At 64.2% G+C, this 22,330-nt stretch overlaps 1 protein-coding gene across 10 annotated transcripts; it reads left to right on the top strand.

Annotated features, from left to right (window-relative positions):
* The first annotated feature begins 722 nt into the window (after positions 1–722).
* On the top strand, positions 723–16,070 carry ZMIZ2 (zinc finger MIZ-type containing 2). Of its 10 annotated transcripts, none has more exons than XM_027574633.1 (19): positions 1,704–1,791; positions 7,214–7,348; positions 7,492–7,606; positions 7,839–8,041; positions 8,289–8,481; positions 8,684–8,947; positions 9,108–9,284; positions 9,912–9,989; positions 10,199–10,367; positions 10,991–11,168; positions 11,259–11,469; positions 11,838–11,943; positions 12,119–12,276; positions 12,785–12,852; positions 13,145–13,213; positions 13,413–13,657; positions 14,059–14,228; positions 14,313–14,552; positions 15,189–16,070. In XM_027574633.1, exons 2-19 carry the CDS (start codon positions 7,299–7,301, stop codon positions 15,294–15,296), a joined length of 2,802 nt encoding a protein of 933 aa, XP_027430434.1. In that variant the 5' UTR covers positions 1,704–1,791; positions 7,214–7,298; the 3' UTR covers positions 15,297–16,070. The 10 variants fall into 10 exon arrangements, with proteins under 10 accessions (XP_027430433.1, XP_027430432.1, XP_027430434.1 ...); XM_027574635.1 differs by having other exon boundaries at positions 11,024–11,168; positions 15,189–15,296; XM_027574629.1 differs by lacking the exon at positions 15,189–16,070 and adding an exon at positions 5,952–6,006 and having other exon boundaries at positions 1,708–1,791; positions 14,313–14,666.
* The last annotated feature ends 6,260 nt before the right edge of the window (positions 16,071–22,330 follow it).

Raw genomic sequence — 22,330 nt, forward strand, 5'->3', positions numbered from 1 at the left:
GGGAAGACTTTTCTAACAATCCATATGGTCAAAGATGAAAACACTGGGTAGAAGGGGGTGGGCACCAAATGGCATCTTGGAGGGTCCCTGGGCAGTGGTCGCACCGGGGAGAGGACAGATCCGCCTGCCAGTCCCAGGCCCCAGACTCTCCTGCAGCCAATTCCCGCCTCCTGGAGGCAGAAGAGGGTCAGGGTCCCTGCGTGCCCGCCTCCCCCCTTCATGCAGGCCAGCTCTCCATAGAACCTTCCCCCGAGCTGCACACTCCCCATCCTCTGGCCTTGCTTGCTTTGTCTTCCTAACCCTGTCCCCAAAGACACACTGCGACTTGGTGAGTCCTGCTTCTTTCTGTGCCTCTGCTGGGGCTGAGGCACAGACCAGGGCTCAGAGCCCAGACCAGAGCCTAGCACACAACAGGCTCACCATGTTCAGTGAACTGATGGTTCTCAGAAGCAACAGAGCACAGGGTACAGACAGCCTCGAGGGAAGAAATGCCCACAATGTTAAAAACCCTGGCGCACCCCCCAAAGGATGAGTGGAGACACCAAACGTGGTCCATCCATAGGACAGAGTAGCATCAGCCTTGAAAAGGAGGGAAGGCCTGGCCCCCGCTGCACGTGCACGAACCTTGAGGACATGGGCCAGTCACAAAAGGACAAACACTGCGTGACTCCACGGACATGAGCCGAAGACACAGAGCGGAGGCGCAGCCCTGGGGGGAGGGTTTGCTGGGGGCAGAGCTGCGGGTTCGCAAGACGACAGGGGTGCTGACGGCTGCGCGGCGCTATGAATGCGGTAAACACACTTAACTGCTATGCTTACAATACATGCGTATTTTACCACAGTAAAAAAAATTAATTGTGGGTGACTGGGAGAACACGGTCTCCCTAAACCGAGGGTAGGAAAAAGCGGAGAACTTAAACGGTGAGACTAGCACTGGGAAGGAGCCGGCTGATCCGAGAACGCGCTTCATCCCTAGAGCTCAGCCGCGACCCTGAGACTGGAGCAGCGGGGGCGGGCCGCGGGGCTTTCCCTCCGGGCCCCTCCCTCCCGAGAGGCCCCGCCCCTCGGACCGCCCCTCGACCAGGCCCCGCCCCCGACCGGACCCTCCAGAAAGCCCTGCCCTTGGTCAGGCCCCGTCCCTCCGGCCCGCCTCCCTCTGACAGATCCCGCCCCTCCGGCCGGCCCCTACTGGAGGCTCCGCCCTTAGGCAGGCCCCGCCCCTCCGGCCGACTCCCCCCACAGACCCCGCCCTGCCTTAGGCCCCGCCCCCGGCCAGGCCCGCTCCGCCGGGCTCCGACCTCCTCCTCTGACAGGCCCCGCCGCCGCCGCCCGCCCCCGCCGCTCCATTAGGCCCCGCCCTTCCATCAGACCCCGCCCCGGCGGCAAGCAAGCAGGAAGCGCAGGGGGCTCTGCAGACGCGGCGTTCGGAAAGGTGTGGAGGGGGCAGAGGGCGCCGGTGGTGGTCTCTCGCCGCCCGCGCTGCCCGCCCGCGCGCCTCCGGCGCGACCTGCCGCCCCGGCCCGCGCAGGCCCGCGGCCGCCCCGCGCGAGCACGGCTCTGGCTCGGGGCTCTACTGCTCTGGCCTGGGGGCGGGGCCGGCGCGCGGCGTCATGCATATGCATGAGCGGCGCGGCGGCTCCATTGTGCCCTCCGAGCGGGCGGTGGCGCGATGGCGCGGGCGGCGGCGGCGGCGGCCCCGGGGCGGCGGGCGACGCGCAGAGCGGGCTGAGCGCATGGAGCGGCGCGGGCCGGTGACCGCGGCGGCGAGGGGCCGGGCCGGGCCAGGCGGAGGTGAGCGGGCCGGGTGGGCAGGTGCGGGCGGCGGGGGCGGCAGGTGCGGCAGGTGCGCGCGGCAGGCAGGTGCGGCGCCCAGGGCCCGGCGCTGCGGCTCCTCCGCCGGGCTCGGGCCGGGTTGGAGGCGGCCCTGACGCCCACCTGCCGCACCTGCCGCGTGTGCGTCGCGCTCTTGGGCCCACCGGCCCCGCGCGCGCAGGACGACCCTCACCTGAGCCTTTGTTCGGGCCGGCCGGAATCCCGCCGAGCGCCCGAGGGGTGTGCGCGGCCCCGGCGACCTCCTGAGCGGGGAGGATGACCCGGGGCCCTCGCCCCACCTGGCTCCGACGCCTCCACGCCGCGTTCTGGCCGGCGGGCTCGCCTTCCGGGCTGGCTCTGGGCCGTGCCCGCCCACCGGCAAGGCGATGTGGGACCCGCGCGGGTCTGCCCCGGGGGCGGCGACGCTGGCTGACCTTTCAGCCTCTGGCCTTGGTTTCCGTGGGGACACCCTTTGCCCAGCCGGACGTACTGAAGCTCAGGCGGGAGGGTCCCCTGCTCCCTTCATCCTCCTCTTTCTCCTTCTAAGCTGTTCCCAACCATCCTCCCTTCTCCCCCTCATGAGCTGCTCCCTCCCTGCCCTGGTGCCGTCTCCCCACTGCCCTGCTCCCCCTTCCCGCCCCCTGACTTGCTCTCTCCCTGCCATGCGCCCCCTCACCCCCCCACTTGCTTCCCTCCTGCCCTGCTCCCCCCCAGCCTGCTCCCACCCCTGCCCTGCTCTCTTCCTGAGAGTTGCCACCATCCGTGGCCCCGTCTGTAAGTCGGTTGTGTGATCTGAGAAGATTTCACAGGGACATACACAGAACATGTGACTTGATCTGTAGGACGGTGGTGGGTGCAGAGTGGGTGAACACAGACTCACCCACCAAATCCTGGCGTGCTAGAGCCAGAGGGCTTCTGTTGAAGAGGCTTGAGAGGGGTAACAGGATCCCAGAGGGCGTCTTAGCTTCACCCCGTGGGTACTGGCCCCGAGGACTTGTCATGCCCAGGGGCTGGTTACAGAGGCTGGGAGTAGAAGTCAGGGGGGGAGGAAGGTAATGAAGGACAGGCAGCCAGGCCTCCCCTGAAGTGTCCGCTGGTAGCTGCCTCCGCTACAGGGGTCAGGGCTGAGAGCATAAAGGCGGGCGTGTGCCCCCCCCGCCTTTCCTCAATCCCAGGATGGTCACCGTGTACCCATTGTACACATTGTAAACTGAGGCTTAGAGCAGTGAAATGCTTTAGCTGTTCCCTGAAGCGTCCTGAGTCTGGGCTGTGGGTAAATGCTCATTCCCCGGGGGTTTTGGATGAGCACCAGCACTTAATGCTGGTCGGTGTTGTGGTCTCACAAGGAGAGCTGCAGGACTTGCAGTCACCTGAGCATATGAGTCCCCGCCTTGTGTCGTCCTGCCTCCCTGGAGCCATCATTTATACCTTCTCTGAGTCTGGTGGACTCCCGTGTCCCTTTGGTTGGAGACACTCCCTGGAACCACGGGCTCCCTGCTCTGGGACCGTGGAGTAGGCCTGTCCTCCTGAGATCAGGTGGCTTGTCATGGGGTGTGCTGCTCCTGGGTGACCAGGCAGCAGGGACGGAGTGGAGGTGGAAGAGGGGTGACCCACATTAACGTCTGCCTTTGGTTGGCCTGCGGGAGACTGGGTGCAGCTGCTCTGAGCCCCTGGGGGAGAGGGGTCTGAGTAGCGAGTGTTTTGGAGGAAGATGGGACCTGACCCGCAGAAAGCTGTGGGGCCTTCTAGGCTAACCGCATGCCAGGGCGGTGCTGCCCAGGGGTCCTGGCTTCCTGCTGGAGCTGTGCACAGGAGAGCCTCTGGCCGGCAAAAGCCGCCAGGGGCCTGCTCAGGCCTCCTTGCACGCACACACGCGCGTGCGCGCACACACACACACACACACACACACACCACCACCACCACCACCACCACCACCACCACCACCACCCCCCCACCCCACCCCCGGGCTTCCCCAGCTCTGCCTTCCAGGCCAGGAAGTGGGAGGAGGGTCTGCACTCAGAGCTCCCCTCTCCCTTTGTCGGGAGCAGAGGGTCATGGGGTACCCAACTTGGAGAGTGTGGGTCTTTTCAGGGAGGAGACCAGACGTAGTTTGGCAGGAAGTCTCACACACACACACACACACGCACACACGCACGCGCGCGCAAGCCGTCGGCTCAGGGGGAACTGGAAACGTCTGTGGTCTCGTCCACAGCAGAGAAGTCTTGGGGGTGGAATTCCCCCAACCATGTGATGTAGGAGTCTGCCGGGGGCCCCAGACCAGTAGCCTCCACAGAGGCCCTGCCCCACCCCCGCATCCCAGCTCTCAACCTGGGGTCCCTGTACCAGCAGCATCCTCACCCACAAACTCTTCCGGCTCCAGCCCTCCAGGTGAGTCTGATGTACTGGAGCCCGAGCTGGGGAAGCACCTCTGGCCCGGGGACTCCAGCCTTTGCTTCTGGGACCAGAGCAGGCCTGGCCAACTCAACCCAAGCAGCTTGGGGGTAGGGAAGGGTTGCCACGGGCATCTCTGTGGAGAGGGCCAGCCGGCGGTGGTGGGTTCTTTTGTTTTTTTTTTTCCACTAAACTTTAATTTTGAGGGAATTATAGATTCACGTCACCCGTAGGAAATACCCCTTGTGTCCTTTACCCGGCTTCCCTAGTGGTGACATCTTACAAAGCTCTAAGACACGTCACAGCAGGAGGCGCGGTGACGACAGTCAAGATACAGACACTGCCTTCCCTGTCTTCTGTTTGCACCTGACTCCCTCCTGCCCACCTGGCAGCCACACTCTGCTCTCCATTTCTGGGATTCTGTCATTTCAGGAGTGTTACATAAAAGGAATCCTACCGTGCGGAACCTCTGGGGACTGGCATTTCCCACGCAGCATGGTCCCCCAAGATTCCTGCAGGCTACTGCCTCCTCGTGCCCCCAGGGCTGTGGGTGCCCCTCCGGTGGGTTTGGTCCCCAGCCGTGGGGCTGGCCTTGAGCCGTGCCCGGGAAGGCTGCTGGAGACACACACACAGAGATTCTTATGTGAACGGACGTTTACATTTCTCGGAGATGGATGTTCAGGAGTGCCTCCGCTGGGTCGCGTGGTAGCTGCTCCCTGTTCCCTTCCCAGCCGCAGTGGGGATGAGATCCAGGTTCTCGCTGGCTTGGCATTGGGCGCCGAGGGGGGTGCGGCTTCACTCCGCCCTTGCCTGATGGCCGTGATGTTGGACCCCTCTCCACGCGCTGACCTGCCATCCCTACCACCTCGTCGGTGAAATGTCTGTCTCCTGCCCAGTTTCTGGGCGGGATGTTTTTTTTCTTTTGAGTTTTGAGAATTCTTTATATATTCTAGATACTAGTCCTTTGTCAGGGACAGTGGCTTACAAACGCAGCTCCCGGACTGTAGCTTCATCCTGTCGCCGAGCCTTCCACAGAGTTCTGTTTTCCCTTTTAAGGACTGTGCTCTCGGTATATTGTGTAAGGACTCTTGGCTCTAGATCCCGAAGATTTGCTCCCAGGGGTCTCCAGAGGGTTTATAGCTTTGTGCTGTACGTTTGAATCTGTGGCACGTTTTGAGTTAATTTCTGTACAAGATGTGAAGATTAGTTTGTTTTTTTCTTTTTTTTTGTGGGAGTTCAGTGACTCTGGCACCTCCTGTTGAAATGCCAGGTTTCCTTCAGTGCGTGCTTTTTGTACCTTTGTCAGAGATCAGCTGGCTCCCTGGTCTGTTCCACTGGCCCGGCCTGTTGTCAGGTCTGTCCGTCCGTACCCCCTCTCCTATCCCCACCCTGGAGTTGGACAGGAGGGACACAGGGACACCAGCCTTCCCTTCCCTGGCTGTGCAGTCCTGGCTCCCACGCCTGCCTCTGCCCAGATTCCAGGGGCCCAGAGCCTTCTGGACCCACTGGCCCCTGTTTCCTGAGCGGGACCTGTTCGGGGGGGGAAGGGAAGCAGAGCCAGCTGTGGGTGGGCAAGGCTGACTGTCTCTCCCTCCCCCTCCTGCCCAGCCCCAGCCCCAGCCCGGCTGCAGCTCCGGAACCCACTTACCTCAGTGCTCTGTGGTGGGAGGCTGTGGATCGCAGTGCCCATTATACCCCTTCCCTGCTCTGGGTCCCCGCTGAGGGACCCACCCCCCACTCTCCTCCAGGACTGTATTGCAGAGGACATGAGCATCTTGAGGCGCCTGGGCGGCACTGAGGAATGTGAGTCTCGGGGTTAGGTGGGTGCTGGAGCCACTTTTTTGCTCCTGGGCCAGAGGGATGCCCCATGAGTGCTGAGGTGGCAGATCTGAACCACCAGAGTTTAGCTTGTCCCAGGTGACATGTCTGTGTGTGTGTGTGTGTGTGTGTGTGTGTGGCCTCGCAGCCCCAAAAAGGCAGTGGTGCTCCAGGACAACCTCAACGCCCAGAGGGCAGGGTGCAGCCTCCCCATCCAGGACCTCCACGGCACCCGCTGAGAGCCACCACCAGCATGCATCTGCGGTTAGGCCAGGCAGAAGCAGGTGTGGAAGGTGGCCCCAGCGGTGCCAGCAAGGGCTCGGGCTTGCTTTTCGGGGTGTCTGAGACATGAGTGGCCTGGCCTCCCCTCGCTGGTTTTCCTGAGACAGTAAATGGGAGAGCGCGAGCCTCACGGGGTAGGAGAAGCCCCACGGCATGGGCACATGGGTCCCGCGAGCATTCACCAGTCCTGCTACTGTGTTCCCATTGGCCCTTTGCCATGTCCACGGGCACCTGCCAACCCTCTGCCCATGGCTCTGTGTGTGCATCCCTCCCCTTTGGGGAACTGTGTGGGGGTCAGGGCTGCCCGCCTGGCCCTGTGCCCACATCAGTCCCAGGTGGCCCCCCTTGCCCAGAGCAGCTCTCGGCGGACTTGCTGCAGCAGGCGGCCTGCCCTCCCCTCCCCCCGGCCAGGGTGGAGGGCAGCTGAGCTTTCTCACCCCTGGTGACCAGCGCCCCCTCTGCAGCCGGCAAGCTTCGGTGCCCGCCGGTTGCTCTTCTCCACCCTCCTCCTGGGCTCCCTCCACCCTGGGGCTTTCTTGGGGAATTCGGGCAGTCAGGTCCTGGGTGCTGCCTACCATTTACAGATATCCAGGCCTTCGTGCAGGAGTGGGAGCATGGAAGCTATTTGGGTTCAGAAAGCCTGCTCCCAGAGCCGTTCCAGGGGCTCTGAGTGGCAGGGCCTGGCCAGAAAGGGTTAATGCTGGCTTCCAGGCTGGGGTTTGGGGGTGAGGAGGACAGAAGTTTGCCGGGGTGAGCAGTCCGGGGCGAGGTGGCCCTCAGACACCAGTGTCACCCTGCCCTCCATCAGTCGGCACAGAGCAAGGGGGACCTGGTGCTCAGGGCCCCCCCCACAGCACTCTGACAGCCCTCAGCTGCTTCTCCACTGATGGCCTCCTTCCTGTCCGCACAGCCAGAGCAGCTGAGTCCCACACCACCAGCAGTGAGGGCTACTTCCTGCCACCCACAGACCTGGCCTTTAGGCTGCTCCGAAGCCAATGAACCCCATGCACCCCGTGAAACCCGCCCTGCCCCCTGCGCCACACGGGTGAGTGGGGCTCCTGCCGCCCTCCCTCTTCAGGCTGCGTGGGTGCGGGTGGGGTGGCAGAGCGGGACCTCTCTTCCTGGTGCTCAGCCTTCTGGGCAGGGGTCTCCTGACCTGGGCCTCCCCACCCACCTCTCTGCTCGCAGTGATGGTCCATTTGCTTACGAGGCGGTGCCTTGGCAACAGAGTGCCACTCAGCCCGCAGGATCGCTGTCGGTGGTCACGACCGTGTGGGGTGTCGGCAACGCGGCCCAGAGCCAGGTGAGCCCACATCTGGGCCCACCCCTGAGAGCTGCCAGGGTCCCCCTGGACCTCAGAGAGAAATGGAGTCTTCTGGCCTCCACACCGCCCCCGCCCTGCGCCCCACACCTGCTCGCTTCCTCTTCTCCCCTTGCCTCTGCCCCCCCCACCCCCCACCCCAGGCCTCTCCTTGGAGCGACTGCATGAAGTAAGTGTTTGGATGGTGCTCACTGGCGGTTCTTGCTTCCCATAGGTTTTGGGGAACCCCATGGGCCCTGCAGGAAGCCCCCCCGGCAGCTCCGTGATGCCTGGCATGGCCGGCAGCGGCTCTGCCCTGAATTCCCCGCAGTGCCTCGGACAGCAGGCATTTGGAGAGGGTGCTGCCAGCAAGGGCTTCGTGCAGCAAGGGGTGTATGGCCGCGGGGGCTACCCCGGGGGCCCCGGCTTTACTACTGGGTAAGCAGGAGCCCCTCCCCCCCCCAGGCAGGGCTGCTGGGAGCCCTCCAGGGGCAATGCTTCCGGCTTGGCAGGTGCCTAGGCCTGTGCGGACCAGTCTGTTGAATGTTGCATCTCTGTTCCTCCTGTGGGCTCCCACGGGAGCGTGTAGACACGAGCGGGGCCCCAGTAAGTGCCATGTGCCCCCCCCCCCCCGGGTGACAGGCAGGTAGGCACTTCTGAGCCTGGCCCTGTGTGTCTCTCGCAGGTATGCGGGCGGCCCGGGGGGGCCCGGGGGCCTGGGTCTGCCCTCACACGCCACACGACCCTCCACCGATTTCACTCAGGCGGCGGCGGCGGCCGCGGTGGCTGCTGCTGCGGCCACCGCCACGGCCACCGCCACGGCCACCGTGGCCGCCCTCCAGGAGAAGCAGAGCCAGGAGCTGAGCCAGTACGGAGCGGTGAGGCCCGGCCGCTCCTCCTGTGCCGCGCACGTGTGCTGGTCTGGAAGGCAGGGACCAGCTGGGCAGCTGGGGTCGGGGTCTGGGGACGGGCGTGTAGTGAGATGAGGTGGGGGGGGGGGCGAGGCGCTGAGGGGGGTCCCTGGGTGGCACCCACAGGGTAGGGGGGGTGGCCTGAATGGCTTCTGTCTTCTCTCCCTAGATGGGGGCCGGGCAAGCTTTTAGCAGCCAGTTCCTGCAGCACGGAGGTCCCCGGGGGCCCAGCGTCCCCAGCAGCATGAGCCCTGCCGGCGCGGGAGGGCTGCTGGGCCCCTCTGGCATGAGCCCCATGAGCATGAACCCCACCCGGGCAGCGGGCATGGCACCCCTGTATGCAGGGCAGCGCCTGCCCCAGCACGGGTACCCTGGGCCCCCCCAGGCCCAGCCACTGCCCCGACAGGGGGTCAAGAGAGCCTACTCCAGCGAGGTGAGTGTCCGGGCCTCCCTCATCCTGAGCTGCATCCAGAGCTGCGGCGAGCTCAGGTGTCCGTGTGAGAACCGGTTGTGCCTGACGGGGTGGGCGCCGCACCCTCCCTGGGAGCTGGCCTCCCCGACACCCGTTGCCCTGACTGTGCCTCTCTCTCCAGGTTTACCCCGGGCAGCAGTACCTGCCGGGAAGCCAGTATGGGCCTAGCGCCACCCAGTACGCGCCTGGCACCGGGCAGCCTCCTGCTCCCTCCTCCTACCCCGGGCACCGGCTGCCCTTGCAGCAGGGCATGGGCCAGGCCCTGCCTCCCTCTGGCCCTGCAGGACTGCACTACAAGGTAGGGTTGGCCCCTCCGGCCTGCCGCAGCCCCTGCTGGGTCCCGTGCTGGCTGCCTCCAGACACACAGGCCTCGCCCGGGCTGACTAGGTGGTGGGCCCGGGTGCACGGAGGGTGACCAGGCAGCCTGGAGCTCCGCAGGGATCCTGACCGGTGCAGGGTTCCGGTTCTGAAAGGACCCTCTGTGAGACTTGTGTGTCTGCTTGGAAATTGGCTGTAGGGAGCGGGGAGGGCGGGGTGGGGGAGGGTAGACACCCAAGCCACTCAAATGTCCTTTAGGGCAGGGTGACCATATTCCCTCTGCCTGCTGGGGACAGGCCTGTCAGGGGCATGGCGGGGAGGAGGTGTGTTTTTTCAGCCTTTCTCTGGCTCTCCCATAACCCCTTCTAAACGGGGCGGAGGGGTGTCATCTCTTTTCCTGGAGTAGTAATTTTGTAAATTATGAAAGCACTGCAGGCTCCCTGTCGATTATTTGCAAAATGTAGAAATCATCCAAAAAAGAGACTAGAGGCCAGTGCCCGTGTGTGCCATGGGCGCCCTGCCCCCAGCCCCCTCCTTGGGTCAAGCGCAGGGGCCGGGCAGGGGGGCAGGCGGGGGCCCTGGGCACACGCAGTTTTTTCTCCTGCAGCCTGCAGAGCAGTTCAACGGGCAGGGTGCCAGCTTCAGCGGGGGGAGCATCAGCTACAGCCAGCCTGGCCTGAGTGGGGTACGGGCAGACGGGCAGGGGGCTCCTGGGGCGGGCATGTGGAGAGAGGGTGCCCGAGCAGGAGGAAGTGTGGGTGGCCAGCCAGACCGCCTCCCCCCCCCCCCCCCGGGGCTGCCCCCTGCCCGATTCTGTCCTGACCGGTCCCGGGTGCTCCAAGAACAAACCCCACCCCCCACCATTCTGCCTTGACTGTTTGCTCGACCCCACAGCCCACCCGTTCCATCCCTGGCTACCCCAGCTCCCCACTGCCGGGGAGCCCCACGCCGCCCATGACCCCCGGCAGCAGCATCCCCTACATGTCCACCAGCCAGGAGGTCAAGTCCCCCTTCCTGCCCGACCTCAAGCCCAGCGTGAGCTCCGTGCACCCGTCACCCCCCGGTGAGTGTCATCTGCTCTCAGGATGTTGGGCTGGGGCCCCAGGTCTTTAGAGTCCTGCAGGGAACATGGGGGTTGGGGAGCCCACACCTTCATCTTCTACTCACAGACCCATTGGTGGATCTTCCAAGGTGTGGATCTTCTCTCTAGAAAAATACGCATGCGCTAAGAACTTTGTATATCATTTCAGGGGGTTTATGAGTCCCCTGAGGTCCACTCCTGGTTAGGAGCCCCCTGCTCTGGAGGAGTCTGCCACAGCAGAAGCTGGGGTCCCAAAAACCTGGCTCAAGCTCTGGGATGATGGCAGGGGGTCCGTGCACACCTCCTCAGCCCCCCACCCCTTCTGAAAGCACCAGCGGCACCCTCTTTTTGGGTCGGGGGCATGTTCTCCAGTCATAATTTAGGGGACCCTGGCCAGGTGACTGAGGCAGGACGGAACAGCGGGACACCAAGATCCTGTTCCCGTTGGAGGTGACGGCCGGGCCTGGGGTCCTAGGGGCCCCAGGGGCCCCAGGGGAGATGGGGGAGGAGGGGCCGTGCTCCGCGGCCTGCATCCCTGTGATGGGGTGGGGGGGTGGGCGGGGGGCTGCGCCGCGGGCCATCCAGCCCCATGTCCTCCGTACCAGCTGCCGGCTCACAGCAGCGCGGCCCGCTCCCAGGCAGCGGCCCCTGTGACGAGCTGCGGCTGACCTTCCCTGTGCGCGATGGGGTGGTCCTGGAGCCCTTCCGCCTGCAGCACAACCTGGCCGTGAGCAACCACGCCTTCCAGCTCCGCGACTCCGTCTACAAGACCCTGATGCTGAGGTGAGCAGACGTCTGGCCCGGCGTGTGCCACCCCGCCCCCGCCCCCGCCGGCCCGGGCTCAGCGCCCGCCTGCCCGCCTGCCCCACGCAGGCCTGACCTGGAGCTCCAGTTCAAGTGTTACCACCACGAGGACCGGCAGATGAACACCAACTGGCCAGCCTCGGTGCAGGTCAGCGTCAATGCCACCCCGCTGACCATCGAGCGCGGCGACAACAAGACGTCCCACAAGCCCCTGTACCTGAAGCATGTGTGTCAGCCGGGCCGCAACACCATCCAGATCACGGTCACAGCCTGCTGCTGTGTGAGTGCCCCCCCCCCCCCGCCACGGCCCATCCTTTCCCTTCTGATCTGCTCTCCTGGCCCCACCGTTTCCAGCAGCCTCTCCGCTTCCCTAGACAGGGCGCTCGCGAGGGGGCCCAGTGCTGGGAAGCAGCTGAGCCCGTCTTCCCGCGAGGAGGCTCGGGAGCCCCACAGGCTGCCTGTCCCCGAAGCCTTCCCGGCAGCCGCTGGGGCCCCGGGGATGCCGTGGGCAGGACATGGGCAGGGGGCCCTCGGATGCCGCCGGGCTCCCCGGGTGGGCGTGGGCCGGCCTGCGGCGCTGGCGGCGGGCTGCTCCAGCGCAGGACGGGCCCCCGGGCCGCAGCCCCTGACCGGCTCCTCCCGCCGCAGTCCCACCTCTTCGTGCTGCAGCTCGTGCACCGGCCAGCCGTCCGCTCGGTGCTGCAGGGTCTTCTCAAGAAGCGCCTCCTGCCCGCCGAGCACTGCATCACCAAGAGTGAGTGGCCCCAGCCGCCACCCAGCACGGCCCCACGGCCCGTGAGGCTGTCTCCTCTGCGACGGGGACCCCGGGCCAGGAGGGTTGGGGCACAGCGGCGAGCCCCACGCGCTGCCTCGGAGCTGTGGCACCGGCAGCGGCCCCTCAGCCCAGTCCTCTCCCTTGTCGGCACCAGTCAAGCGAAACTTCAGCAGTGGCACCATCCCTGGCACGCCTGGGCCCAACGGCGAGGACGGAGTGGAGCAGACAGCCATCAAGGTGTCCCTCAAGTGCCCCATCACCTTCCGCAGGATCCAGCTCCCCGCCCGCGGCCACGACTGCCGCCACATCCAGGTGGGTGGTCCCCGTGCAGCTGTGCCAGGACTTGTGGCGGCTGCTCTGTGTCGTTGGTGACCAGGCGCCCCCACGCCCTCCCCGTCTCCGAGGACAGTTACCACTCCCCTTCAGCCTCGGGCTCTCACCTCGAAAGGCAATGAGGCTGCGGTTGCGGCCCCCCCCGCCCCAGGAGCGGCCCCTCAGAGATCCCGTGCGCGGACGGGTTTTGGTCTTACGTGCGGTTCTCGCGGCTCTGCCGCGGTGTCTGCTCGGACATCGTGTCCTAGCGGTGGGCCTCACCAGCACAGATGCCCAGTCTTTGACCACGTGGCATCCCGGTCCCAGTGGGGACCGTGTGGGCTGTCCCCAGGGTGCATCTGTTAGAAGGGGCGCCCCCGGGGAAGCCTGGCCCACGTGGCTTCTCAGCACGCGAGCAGATCAGCCCAAAGCACGCAGCCTGATCGCGGGGTGCGGCCAGGTCGCCCCTGGCCCCCATGTGAGAAGCCATCTCCCATGCTCCCCACAGTGCTTCGACCTGGAGTCCTACCTACAGCTCAACTGTGAGCGGGGGACCTGGAGGTGCCCCGTGTGCAAGTGAGTATCCCCGAGACGGTCCTCACAGGGGCCCGGGGCACAGTGCGGGGGTGGGGGGCCCTTGTCAGACCGCCCCCCCCCCCACCCCCGGCCCATAGCACCAAGAAAACCCCAAGTCAGGTTCAGGAGGTCACAGCACAGACGAGGATGTGCAGCCCAGGGCAGAGGCGTCATGGGGTCACCTCACACAGTCTCCTTCATGACCGGTCACTTCCCACGGGTTGGCCTCGGGCTCAGTGACAGAACAGAGAGGTGACAGGCCTCCAAGCCCCGTCCCCTTGGTTTTCAACAGCAAGACGGCGTTGCTGGAGGGGCTGGAGGTGGATCAGTACATGCTGGGAATCCTCATTTACATTCAGAAGTAAGTGTCTTCCTGTCACCCCAGTCTGCGGGCGGCCGCTGGCAGCCCCGGAACGGCCGGGGCACGCGCCCTGCTCTGCCGCAGCCGGAACCCGCAGCCACCCCGCACGGCCAGGGGAGTGTGCTGGGCGGCCCCAGGGCTCGGAGAGGCGGCAGGACGGCTGGAGAGCAGCCCGTGTGTCCCTGGTGTCCCTGCGCAGCTCCGATTACGAGGAGATCACCATCGACCCCACGTGCAGCTGGAAGCCGGTGCCCGTGAAGCCCGACGTGCACGTCAAGGAGGAGCCCGACGGGCCCGTGCTGAAACGCTGCCGCACAGTGAGCCCTGCACACGTGCTCATGCCCAGCGTCATGGAGATGATCGCGGCCCTGGGTCCCGGGGCTGCCCCCTTCGCCCCCCTGCAGCCCCCCTCGGCCCCGGCCCCTGGCGACTACCCCGGCCAGGGTGAGTACAGCGGGCCTGGCCCCGAGACGGGGCTGGCCATGAGCAAACTGTCCGTTCTCTTCAGACCAGTGAAGTGTCACCGCGTGGGTCCTGTACCTGGCGGGGGGCCTGCTTGGGGATGCGGCCGTGGGGCGGGCAGTAGCTGGGCCCACCCTCCCCGGCGCTGGGGTCAGCACGCTTCTGGGGCCTGGCCGTCTCTGATCCCACCTGCGGGTGTGTTCGGGTGAGGCAGGTTCCAGAGCAATGTCGCGAGGCCCGTTCCCCTGGCCATGATGAAAAGAGATGCCCTTCTCTGTAAGGTCCGGCGCTGCGTGCCAGAGAGCACTGGGAGCCCCCCCGCCCCGGGCCATTCTGCCAAGTGCCAGCCCCCAGGCCTCACCCAGCACTGGCTCTGCTCTCAGGTTCCAGCTTCCTGGGACCCGGGACCTTCCCTGACTCCTTCCCGCCTACCACGCCCAGCACCCCGGCCCTTCCTGAGTTCACCGCGGGGCCGCCCCCCAGCTCCTACCAGTCCGACCTTCCCAGCAGCCTCCTGACGCCAGAGAAGGCTGCCCCCTGCCTCCCAGGCCAGGTCAGTGCCGACGGAGAGTGGGGGGCCGGCTCCCTGGGAGGGAGGCCCAGGTCCATTTGACCTGGTTCTTCTCTCCTTCCTCAGATGGCACCAGCGGGTCACCTGGACCCGGCCCACAACCCCGGGCCACAGGGGCTGCACGCCCCCAGCCTTGGGGGGCCCCCGGGGCCCCAGCTGCACCATCCAAACCCTCCCCCAGCATCCCGGCAGCCCCTGGGCCCAGTGAGCTCGGGCCCCATCGGCGAGCTGGCCTTCAGCGCAGCCACAGGCGTGATGGGGCCCCCCATGTCTGGGGCGGGGGAGGCCCCGGAACCGGCCCTGGACGTGAGTACGGGCCCCAAGCTGGGGAGCACGTGGGAGCTGGGGCTGGGGACGGCGTGTGCATCGTCTCCAGGGTCCACACGCTTCATAGAAGGGAGGACGCTGACGCCCCAGTGACTTCCAGAGCCAGGAGAGCGGGGCAGATAGCATCGGCTCTCGTGATGAGTGCCGGGTACCTGCCGTAGCCTCGGGGTTGGCTCTGGGGGCCTATGCCGAGCACTCGAGAAGACTGGGCTTGGAGCTGACCACACCGGCTCGGGGTGTGGGCTGACCTGTCTGACTCACCTTGCTGTGTGAGCCAAACTCAGCGTGTAAGACGCAGGTAACCTTCGTCGACTCAGATAAACCAAACTCCCTGAAGTTCATCATGAGAAAAGTTAGAGCAGCTCAAAAGCAGCGAGTCGCGGACACTGGACACCCCACCGGCGTTTGCCCTGCTTGCACCGGGGCCCCCGTGCTGCCCCGGGCGTGCCGGCACCGCGTGTCCCGGGCTGGCCTTGGACAACTTGAGTGGAGTGATTCGTGGTCAAAGAGAGCCTTCGGCAGGGAGAGGCCCCGTGCAGGCTGAGGGTCAGGGTCCCATGCAGGGGTGTGGTGGGTCCGAGGCCAGAGCTGCTGATGGCTTTGCTTTGTCCCCAGCTGCTCCCAGAGCTGACCAACCCCGAGGAACTGCTGTCCTACCTGGGCCCACCTGACCTCCCCACAAACAACAATGACGACCTGCTCTCTCTCTTCGAGAACAACTGATCCTGTAGACCCCACCCAGCCGGCGGGGACACGCCCGCAGATGTCACCGTGCCCCGCCCCTCCCCCCCTGCGTCTGCCCCGGCCCCCCCGCCCCCCAGCACTGGAGGCAGCTGCGCTGGGGGGGAGGGGGCTGCGCGTGGACCCCCTGACCCCCACTCTGCTGCAGAATGGTGTTTGATGAGATGCTCAGCCCCATCCCCCCCGGCCCAGCTTTGCCCCATCCACACGCCCCTGCTACCCCAACTTCGTGCCTCGCCCCTGGTCCCTCCAGCCCTGCCTGCTCCCACCAGCCTGCATCTTGTCCAGCGTTGACCCTTCTGTTTCAACAACCCCTTGGCTCACTGGCGAGGAGCCGGGCTGCTCTGTCCGGAGTCTGAGCTCGCGGTGGGAGCGGGACCCCTCTTCCCACCCGCGGCTTCAGGCTAAGGCTGCAGGGTGGGGAGCTCTAAAGCACAATGATGTACATAGCGTAGGAACACTAGGAGGTGTGGATGGCCAGTCCCTCCTGCGCTGCCAGGGACCCCGCGGGCTCCTGGCCCCTCCTGGGTACAGACGGCGGGGGGTGGGGGCCGCGACTCCGCTCTGTGTGCGCATCCTGCAGCGGGCAGCTCCTCCGAGGTCCCCTTTTCCGTGAAAGTGAAGAACCAGTGCTGTCGTGTTTTTTACAACTGCGTCTCCCGTGCCCACCCTGGGGCCAAGCCAGGTGGGGGAGGAGGAGCCTCCGCGTCATGTCCCCTGTCTGCCCGTCTCGATTAAAGGACTCCCTCACGCGGGCCTGCTGAGTCCCTCCTTCGCGCCCAGCCCGTCTTCCCCACACGGGCGGGGCCCTCTTCCCAGCCAAGACCCGGCTATTCCCGCCTCACGGTAAATTTCCCCGTCCCTGGAATTTTCCAAGTTGGCTTCGGCGGGAGAACTATTCTGTGAAGTGTCACCAGGGCCAGGAGACACATGTGCCACCCTGTCACCTCGCGTGGGTGTGCCTGGGGCAGGGAGCCAGCTGTCAAGCCAGGGGCCTCGGGAGGGGCCAGGGCTGAAGGCCCGGCCGACGCCAGACAGCAGTTCCAGGAGGCCCGGGGATGGTGGCCCTGGGCTCCCGGGCCTGCAGGGCCCCCCTCCAGCTGTGCCCCGGCTGCCTGGGTGGGCTTTTCTTCCTGGCCCAGCGGGAGAGCCTGAGGAGCCCTGTGGTGGAGAAAGGGGAGTGCCCGTGGGGTGCCAGAAGCTGGGCAGGGGTGGGGGGGTTGTCCAGTGCGAGCAGGCCTGGGTGGCTTTACCCACTGACCTCTTAGGACCCAGACGTGGGCCTTAGTGTCTCTGCAGCCTGTTTCTGGCTGAGGGGACAGAAGCGCGCTCCCAGTGCCTGGGGGGACAGGGAGGCCCAGGGACGAGTGGGGCCTGTCCAGAGCTCCGTCCGTCATCCATAGCCTGGCTGCGGTTGGAGGGGAGGGAGAGGCCGAGCGGGGGTGCCATGCATGCTGTGGTCTCCCTGGACATCGTCCTGGGTGCTGCTGAGCAGAACGGAGAAATCTGGAGATGAGCCAAAGGGTGCAAGCTGCTCAAAAGTCCACCCACGGGAGCGTGGACCCAGGCCGAGACATGATATAGCAGTGGGACAGGGACCACAGCCCCGACAGCGCCATCGGCGCCCCTCAAATAACGCAGGGTGAAAGAGCAAGGTGCAGGAGTTACCACAAGACCATGCCATCCTAGTAAAGCTCGGCACCAAATTCGGATTTCCTGGGACTCCCACGTCTGCTGCAGCTCAGGAGGAAGGCGCGGGCGTGGACTCACTGCCCACAGCACTTACGCACGGGCGGCACAGGGGTGCGGTTGGGGAAGGGGGGCACCGGTGACAGTCGGATCTTCAAGGGGAGTGGTGGCTTCTCGGGCTGCCACCTTATGCCTCATCTGTCATGTCCTCTGCTATGTGCCACCACCCGCCCGCAGAACACGTGCCTCTGCACCTGCTGGGGGCCACAAGACCCGTGCACAGAAATGAAAACCATGCAGATGGTGCCAGTCACCTTCCCTGACCACAGGGAAGGAAGCTGGGTGTTACTAACGGGTTTCGCTGCAACAATGTGTCACATTACGTGGAACAACAGTAACGAATACGTGGTTAAATTAAGCCACTCGACAGCCAAGGGGTCCAAGAAGGAATCTCGAGTGAAATTAGCCACCTTGAGATGAAACAGCCCGCCCAGCCTTCAGAGGGGCAGTGTCACAGGGACGTTGGATAACCACGAATGTCTGCGATCCAGAGCTCTTGATGCCTCTGTCCACCCGAAGGAACTAGAAAAAGAACACTGCAAAGCTGCGGAAGGAATGAAGACACGCCAGGTGCGGAGACCAGAAAAGTGGCAGCGCATCCAGGCGAGCAACCCTTTAGTTCGACCAAGTGACTCGGGTCAGAAGTGGGGCCGGAGCTGCTGTCAGAGGGACGTCCAGAGGGACAAGATGGGCCCCCCCGTGAGCTGCCGGCGGTCAGACACCCCCCCGCGAGCCGTGAGTGCACGGTGCCCCCAGAGAACCGGCCTGAGGAGCGGCTGCCGCTGGAGCAGACTGCACAAGGAAGGGGGTGGAGACCAGGACCAGACGCTACCAGACGTTGCAGGAATGTCCCCGATCCCGTGGCCCCTGCCCACCGGCGCCCTCACCCCACCACCTCCCAAGCTGGGCCGGCCACAGGGAGGTGTTGGGACATCAGAGCCACCATCAGAGGGAGGGGGCTCTGGACGGGATCAAGGAAAAGTTTCAGGGACCTGGGACTTTGGATGCCTTTTTAGTTGGGGGTCATCAGCCACTTGCCCGATCTGTTTGTTTAAGCTGAGAAGCAGTGAATCGCCCGGATGCCAAGTGCACTAGGCTCTGTGAGGTCATGCAGCCATCTCTGTCCCCTGCAGCCACCTCTGCCACTGTCACCAGACACTGGCTTAGCGTGGTCTTGAACCTGCGAGTGGAGCCACAGGGCTGCACCCCATCATTGGCTGTCAGCTAGAAGGCTTGCAGTGACGCTGGGGTAGAGAGTGGGATTCGGGGACGCTCCTCCCAGCCTCCGCACCCCCTTTCCATGTGCATTCGCCACGGCTCAGGCTGCAAATGACCCCAGCCTGCTCACTGGGAGGAAAGGATTCAAGACCGCCATCCTGGAAGAGCCGCCAAGTGCCTTGGGGACGGCCAGACACAGGCAGACACAGCCCCAGAATGACCAACCTGGCCCCTCGGAGAGCCTCACTGTCCAGAGCCTCCAAGCCCTGCTCTCGCTGACGCCACCGGAAGGTCTTGACCTTGTTCCCTGGTGGGGTGGCTCAGTTGGCCCAGCTAGGGGGCTCCGCGACCAGGGTGGGGTCGGGAGTGCTCCCTAATGGAGGGAACAGCTGCTTCCAGACGGGGGTGGGTGCAGGTGGCCCCTGGGGCCCCTAGGATCATTCCCCATTGGGCCCAAGGCCCACCTGACCTGCCGCCCCCCGCCCTGCACCTGCCACACTGGCCGCCCCTGGGGATTTGTGGCTCCTTCACATCCTACCCGATGCAGGCCACAGCTGACCTGCCCCTGCCCCAGGGAGCCCTCTGCTTCCAGAACAAGTGGCTGCCCCTCCCCCCCGTGGCTGCTTCCATGGTCCCCATCGTGGCTGATCACAGACAACTCAATAGTGATCATTTTCGTGGTTTTTTTTTTTTTAAAGATTTTATTTATTTATTTGACAGAGACACAGTGAGAGAGGGAGCACAAGCAGGGGGAGTGGGAGAGGGACAAGCAGGCTTCCCGCCGAGCAGGGAGCCCGATGCGGGGCTCGCTCCCAGGACCCTGGGACCATGACCTGAGCCGAAGGCAGACGCCTAACGACTGAGCCACCCAGGCGCCCCAATTTTCCAGTGTTTTATTTAAAAACACTTGAGCCTTTGCAAACAGGGAGCGCCCGCACAATCCCTGGGGTTTGCTGACGGTCGACATTTCGCCAGCCTGCCGGGCTCTGTCCGTCTTCCCACACAGCTGCACCTTGTGTGCACACGCGGGTTTAGTGGGTGCCAACTCTGGGGAGTCAGTTGCAGACAAACATCTCAGAGTGCATCTTGGAAAAACAAAACTGTTCCCTTACGTGCGCAGCAAGGTGAGCCGGGTCCCACACCGTGCTCCCTCACGTCCTGATGTCCTGCCGCCTCCCGTAACTTCACTCAACCCCAGACCCAGCCAGGGTCGCACTTAGTGTCTGCTTGTCGTGTCTCTATCTTCTCTCTTCAGTGGGAGAGTCCTGGGCCTTTTCTCCTCACGCCAGTTTTCTGAACAATTCAGGCGAGTTGCCTCACAGCAGGTCCCACGGTCACTTTCTCCTTCACCCCTGTGTGTCGTGTCCCCTGTCCCCTAGAAGGGACATCTAGAGCTTGACTAAACATTCTGGGTCAGGAGCATTGTTACCTGCCTTTCCTACGAGACCGTGAGCTCCATGGGAGCAGAGCCTAACTAGATCTCTTTTGAGTCCTGATTTATTCCAAAGCTGGCAACGTCTGTCCAAGAGATTAAGCAGGGGCGAGCAGGGGGCACGTAGGAGCCGGCTCCCTGTGGTCAGCGTGCAGGGGGGGGCTGAACACCCAGCACCCCCACGGGCGCCCCAGCCTGCCCCAGTCCTGGCTGAGCACCTGTGCCCTGCAGGGTCACCGTGGGACGGTCAGCAGGTGTCCGGCAAGCATCAGCTTGGGTGAGGTTTGGCTCCCAGCACGGGCCCCCCGTCCACTCTTGGAGACCCCTGAGCCAGCCGGCACCTCCCACCCCGGGAACAGTGGCCCTGCTCTTCCACGGGACTCGGCCAAGCAGGAGAACCGTCTCCCTGCCCAGGGGCTACCTTCCAGTGGAGGGACCCCGGTGGGAGCGGGCGGGATGGTGCTGCCCCTCCTTCCTGAGCAAGCGGGGCAGCAGAGCCCCGACTCCAGGGCGTGCCCCTCATGCGCCAAGGCCGGCGGCAGCCGCTCAGTGGGAGCCTGCCAGCCCTGTGCGGTGGTTTCTGTCTCAAAGCCAAACCAGAGCCTGAGGTCCTGCTTTCCAGCCCTCGGCCAACCTGCTTTTCCAGTTTCCCTGGCTGGTGGCCGGTAGCCGCCCGCTTCTGTGTCCTCTAGCCACCCCCCCAAACACCCCCCGGAGCCCCAAGTAAGGAGAGCTCGCGGTGCGGCCCTTGGAGCTGGAGGTCAGCCACCAGGGGCACGGTCCCCCAGGGTTCCTTGCGACCAGGAAGGGCTGCTTCTGTGCAGGAAAGACACTGTCATGGCAAAAAATAAATAAAACCCCAGAGGCACCAGGAGCTCTACCCGTTGGAGGGAATGCCGAATGGGGCCGCCGCTTTGCAGGACGCTCAGGGAGTTTCTGACAAAACAGCACCCTCTTGCCGTCCAGGCGGGCGGTCACGCCCCTTGGTCTTTACCCAAAGGAGCTGAGAACTCGTGTCCACACGAAAACCCGCACGTGGGTGTTGACGGCAGCTTTATAACTGCCCAAACTCGGACGCACATGACATCCTTCAGCGAGCGAACAGATCGCACACTGTGCCGTCCAGACAAGGGAATCCTAGCAGCACGAAAGCAGAATGAGCGGATCACGCCACGGGAAGATGTGGAGGCCCTGAATTCCCAGCTCTCGGGGACCGCCGCCAGTCTGAGAAGGCTGCACCTGCAGGATCCCAAGTCTCTGACCTTCTGGAGAAGGCACAGGTCTGGAGACAGTGAAGGTCAGCCAGGGGTGAGCAGGCGGGGTGAGCAGGGCTTTTGGGGGCCGGTGAAGGTGCCCTGTGGTGGGCACGGGTCAGACGTTTGTCCACATCCCAAGTGAGGCCTGAGGTGCGCCACGGGCTCTGGGTGACAATGATGGGTCCGTCCGAAGCTTCCACTCAATTTTGCTGTACACCTGACACTGCTCTAAAAAAACGTCTATTTAAGGAAATCTGCTAGGGGTGCTTGGGTGGCTCAGTCGGTGAAGCGTCTGCCTTCGGCTCAGGTCATGATCCCAGGGTCCTGGGATCGAGTCCCGCATCGGGCTCTCTGCTCGGCGGGAAGCCTGCTTCTCCCTCTCCCACTTCCCCTGCTTGTGTTCCCTCTCTCACTGTGTCTCTCTCTGTCAAATAAATTAAAGAAAAGAAAGAAAAGAAAAAAAGAAAGAAAAGAAAGAAAGAAAGAAAGAAAGAGAAAGAGAAAGAGAAAGAAAAAGAAAAGAAAGAAAGAAAGAGAGAGAGAGAGAAAGAAAAAGAAAAGAAAGAAAAAGAAATCTAAAAAGTTGACCTTTTATATATTATTCGTAATTCCCAAATAAATTCTTACTGATGGTCATTGACTTTAACACAAACAAAATGGCCTCAACAGGTGGAAGTGGGAAGAACCCCTGCAAGCACCCGGATGTCCAGGGAGGCAATGTCCCTGGGGCCCCTTCGAGTCACCTGCCCACACAGGGGTCCCTGCAGTGGTTGAGGACCGGGGTTGGATGTCCCCCGCAGCTGTGGTCTCTGAGAGAAGAAGCAAGGGGTACGGGGCACGGGGCACATTCCCCACCGCACCAGCCAGACACGGGGTCAGGGAGCTGGACCCACGGAGAGCAGGGCCTTGGGGCCGATGAACGTGGCCCAGGCAGCAGGGCTCGGGGGATGGGGCATGCAGCGGAGAAGCATGGGGACCCCGACCTTGGTCCCGGCTGCCCGTCCAGCTGCACCTGTGGGGCCAGCCACCCCCAGAGTCACACCGGACCCACGCTCAGAGGGGCCAGCCCCATGGTGAAATTCTTCCTCACTTGTGAAGTCACCAGTCCTGGCAGAGGGAGACCAGGGGCCCAGGGGGAAGAGCTGCTAGGGACTGGGAGCTGAGCCAAGGCTGTGGAAGTGGCCTGGGGCGGGGAGGTGGCCCAGGGCTTTGGAGTTTGGCACTCTTACCCAGCTGGGGACAGGGCCTGGGTGAATGCCCCACAGAGGTGAGGGGTGAGGGCCATATCCCAACAAGGCCGGGAGAAAGGGAGCCTCTTTCCCAGTATTTTTACTTTTGTTTTAATTTAAAAAAAATTTTTT

Source organism: Zalophus californianus, chromosome 12 (assembly GCF_009762305.2).
Source record: "Zalophus californianus isolate mZalCal1 chromosome 12, mZalCal1.pri.v2, whole genome shotgun sequence".
NCBI lineage: Eukaryota > Metazoa > Chordata > Mammalia > Carnivora > Otariidae > Zalophus > Zalophus californianus.

What these genes read in the sequence shown, in the direction of transcription:
- ZMIZ2 (XM_027574632.2), top strand. Translation starts at nt 7,299, where the DNA reads ATGAACCCCATGCACCCCGTGAAACCCGCCCTGCCCCCTGCGCCACAC. An exon ending in TGGAGGTGCCCCGTGTGCAA is followed by an intron (nt 12,853 to 13,144) that starts GTGAGTATCCCC and finishes GGTTTTCAACAG; the next exon opens with CAAGACGGCGTTGCTGGAGG. An exon ending in ATCCTCATTTACATTCAGAA is followed by an intron (nt 13,214 to 13,412) that starts GTAAGTGTCTTC and finishes GTCCCTGCGCAG; the next exon opens with CTCCGATTACGAGGAGATCA.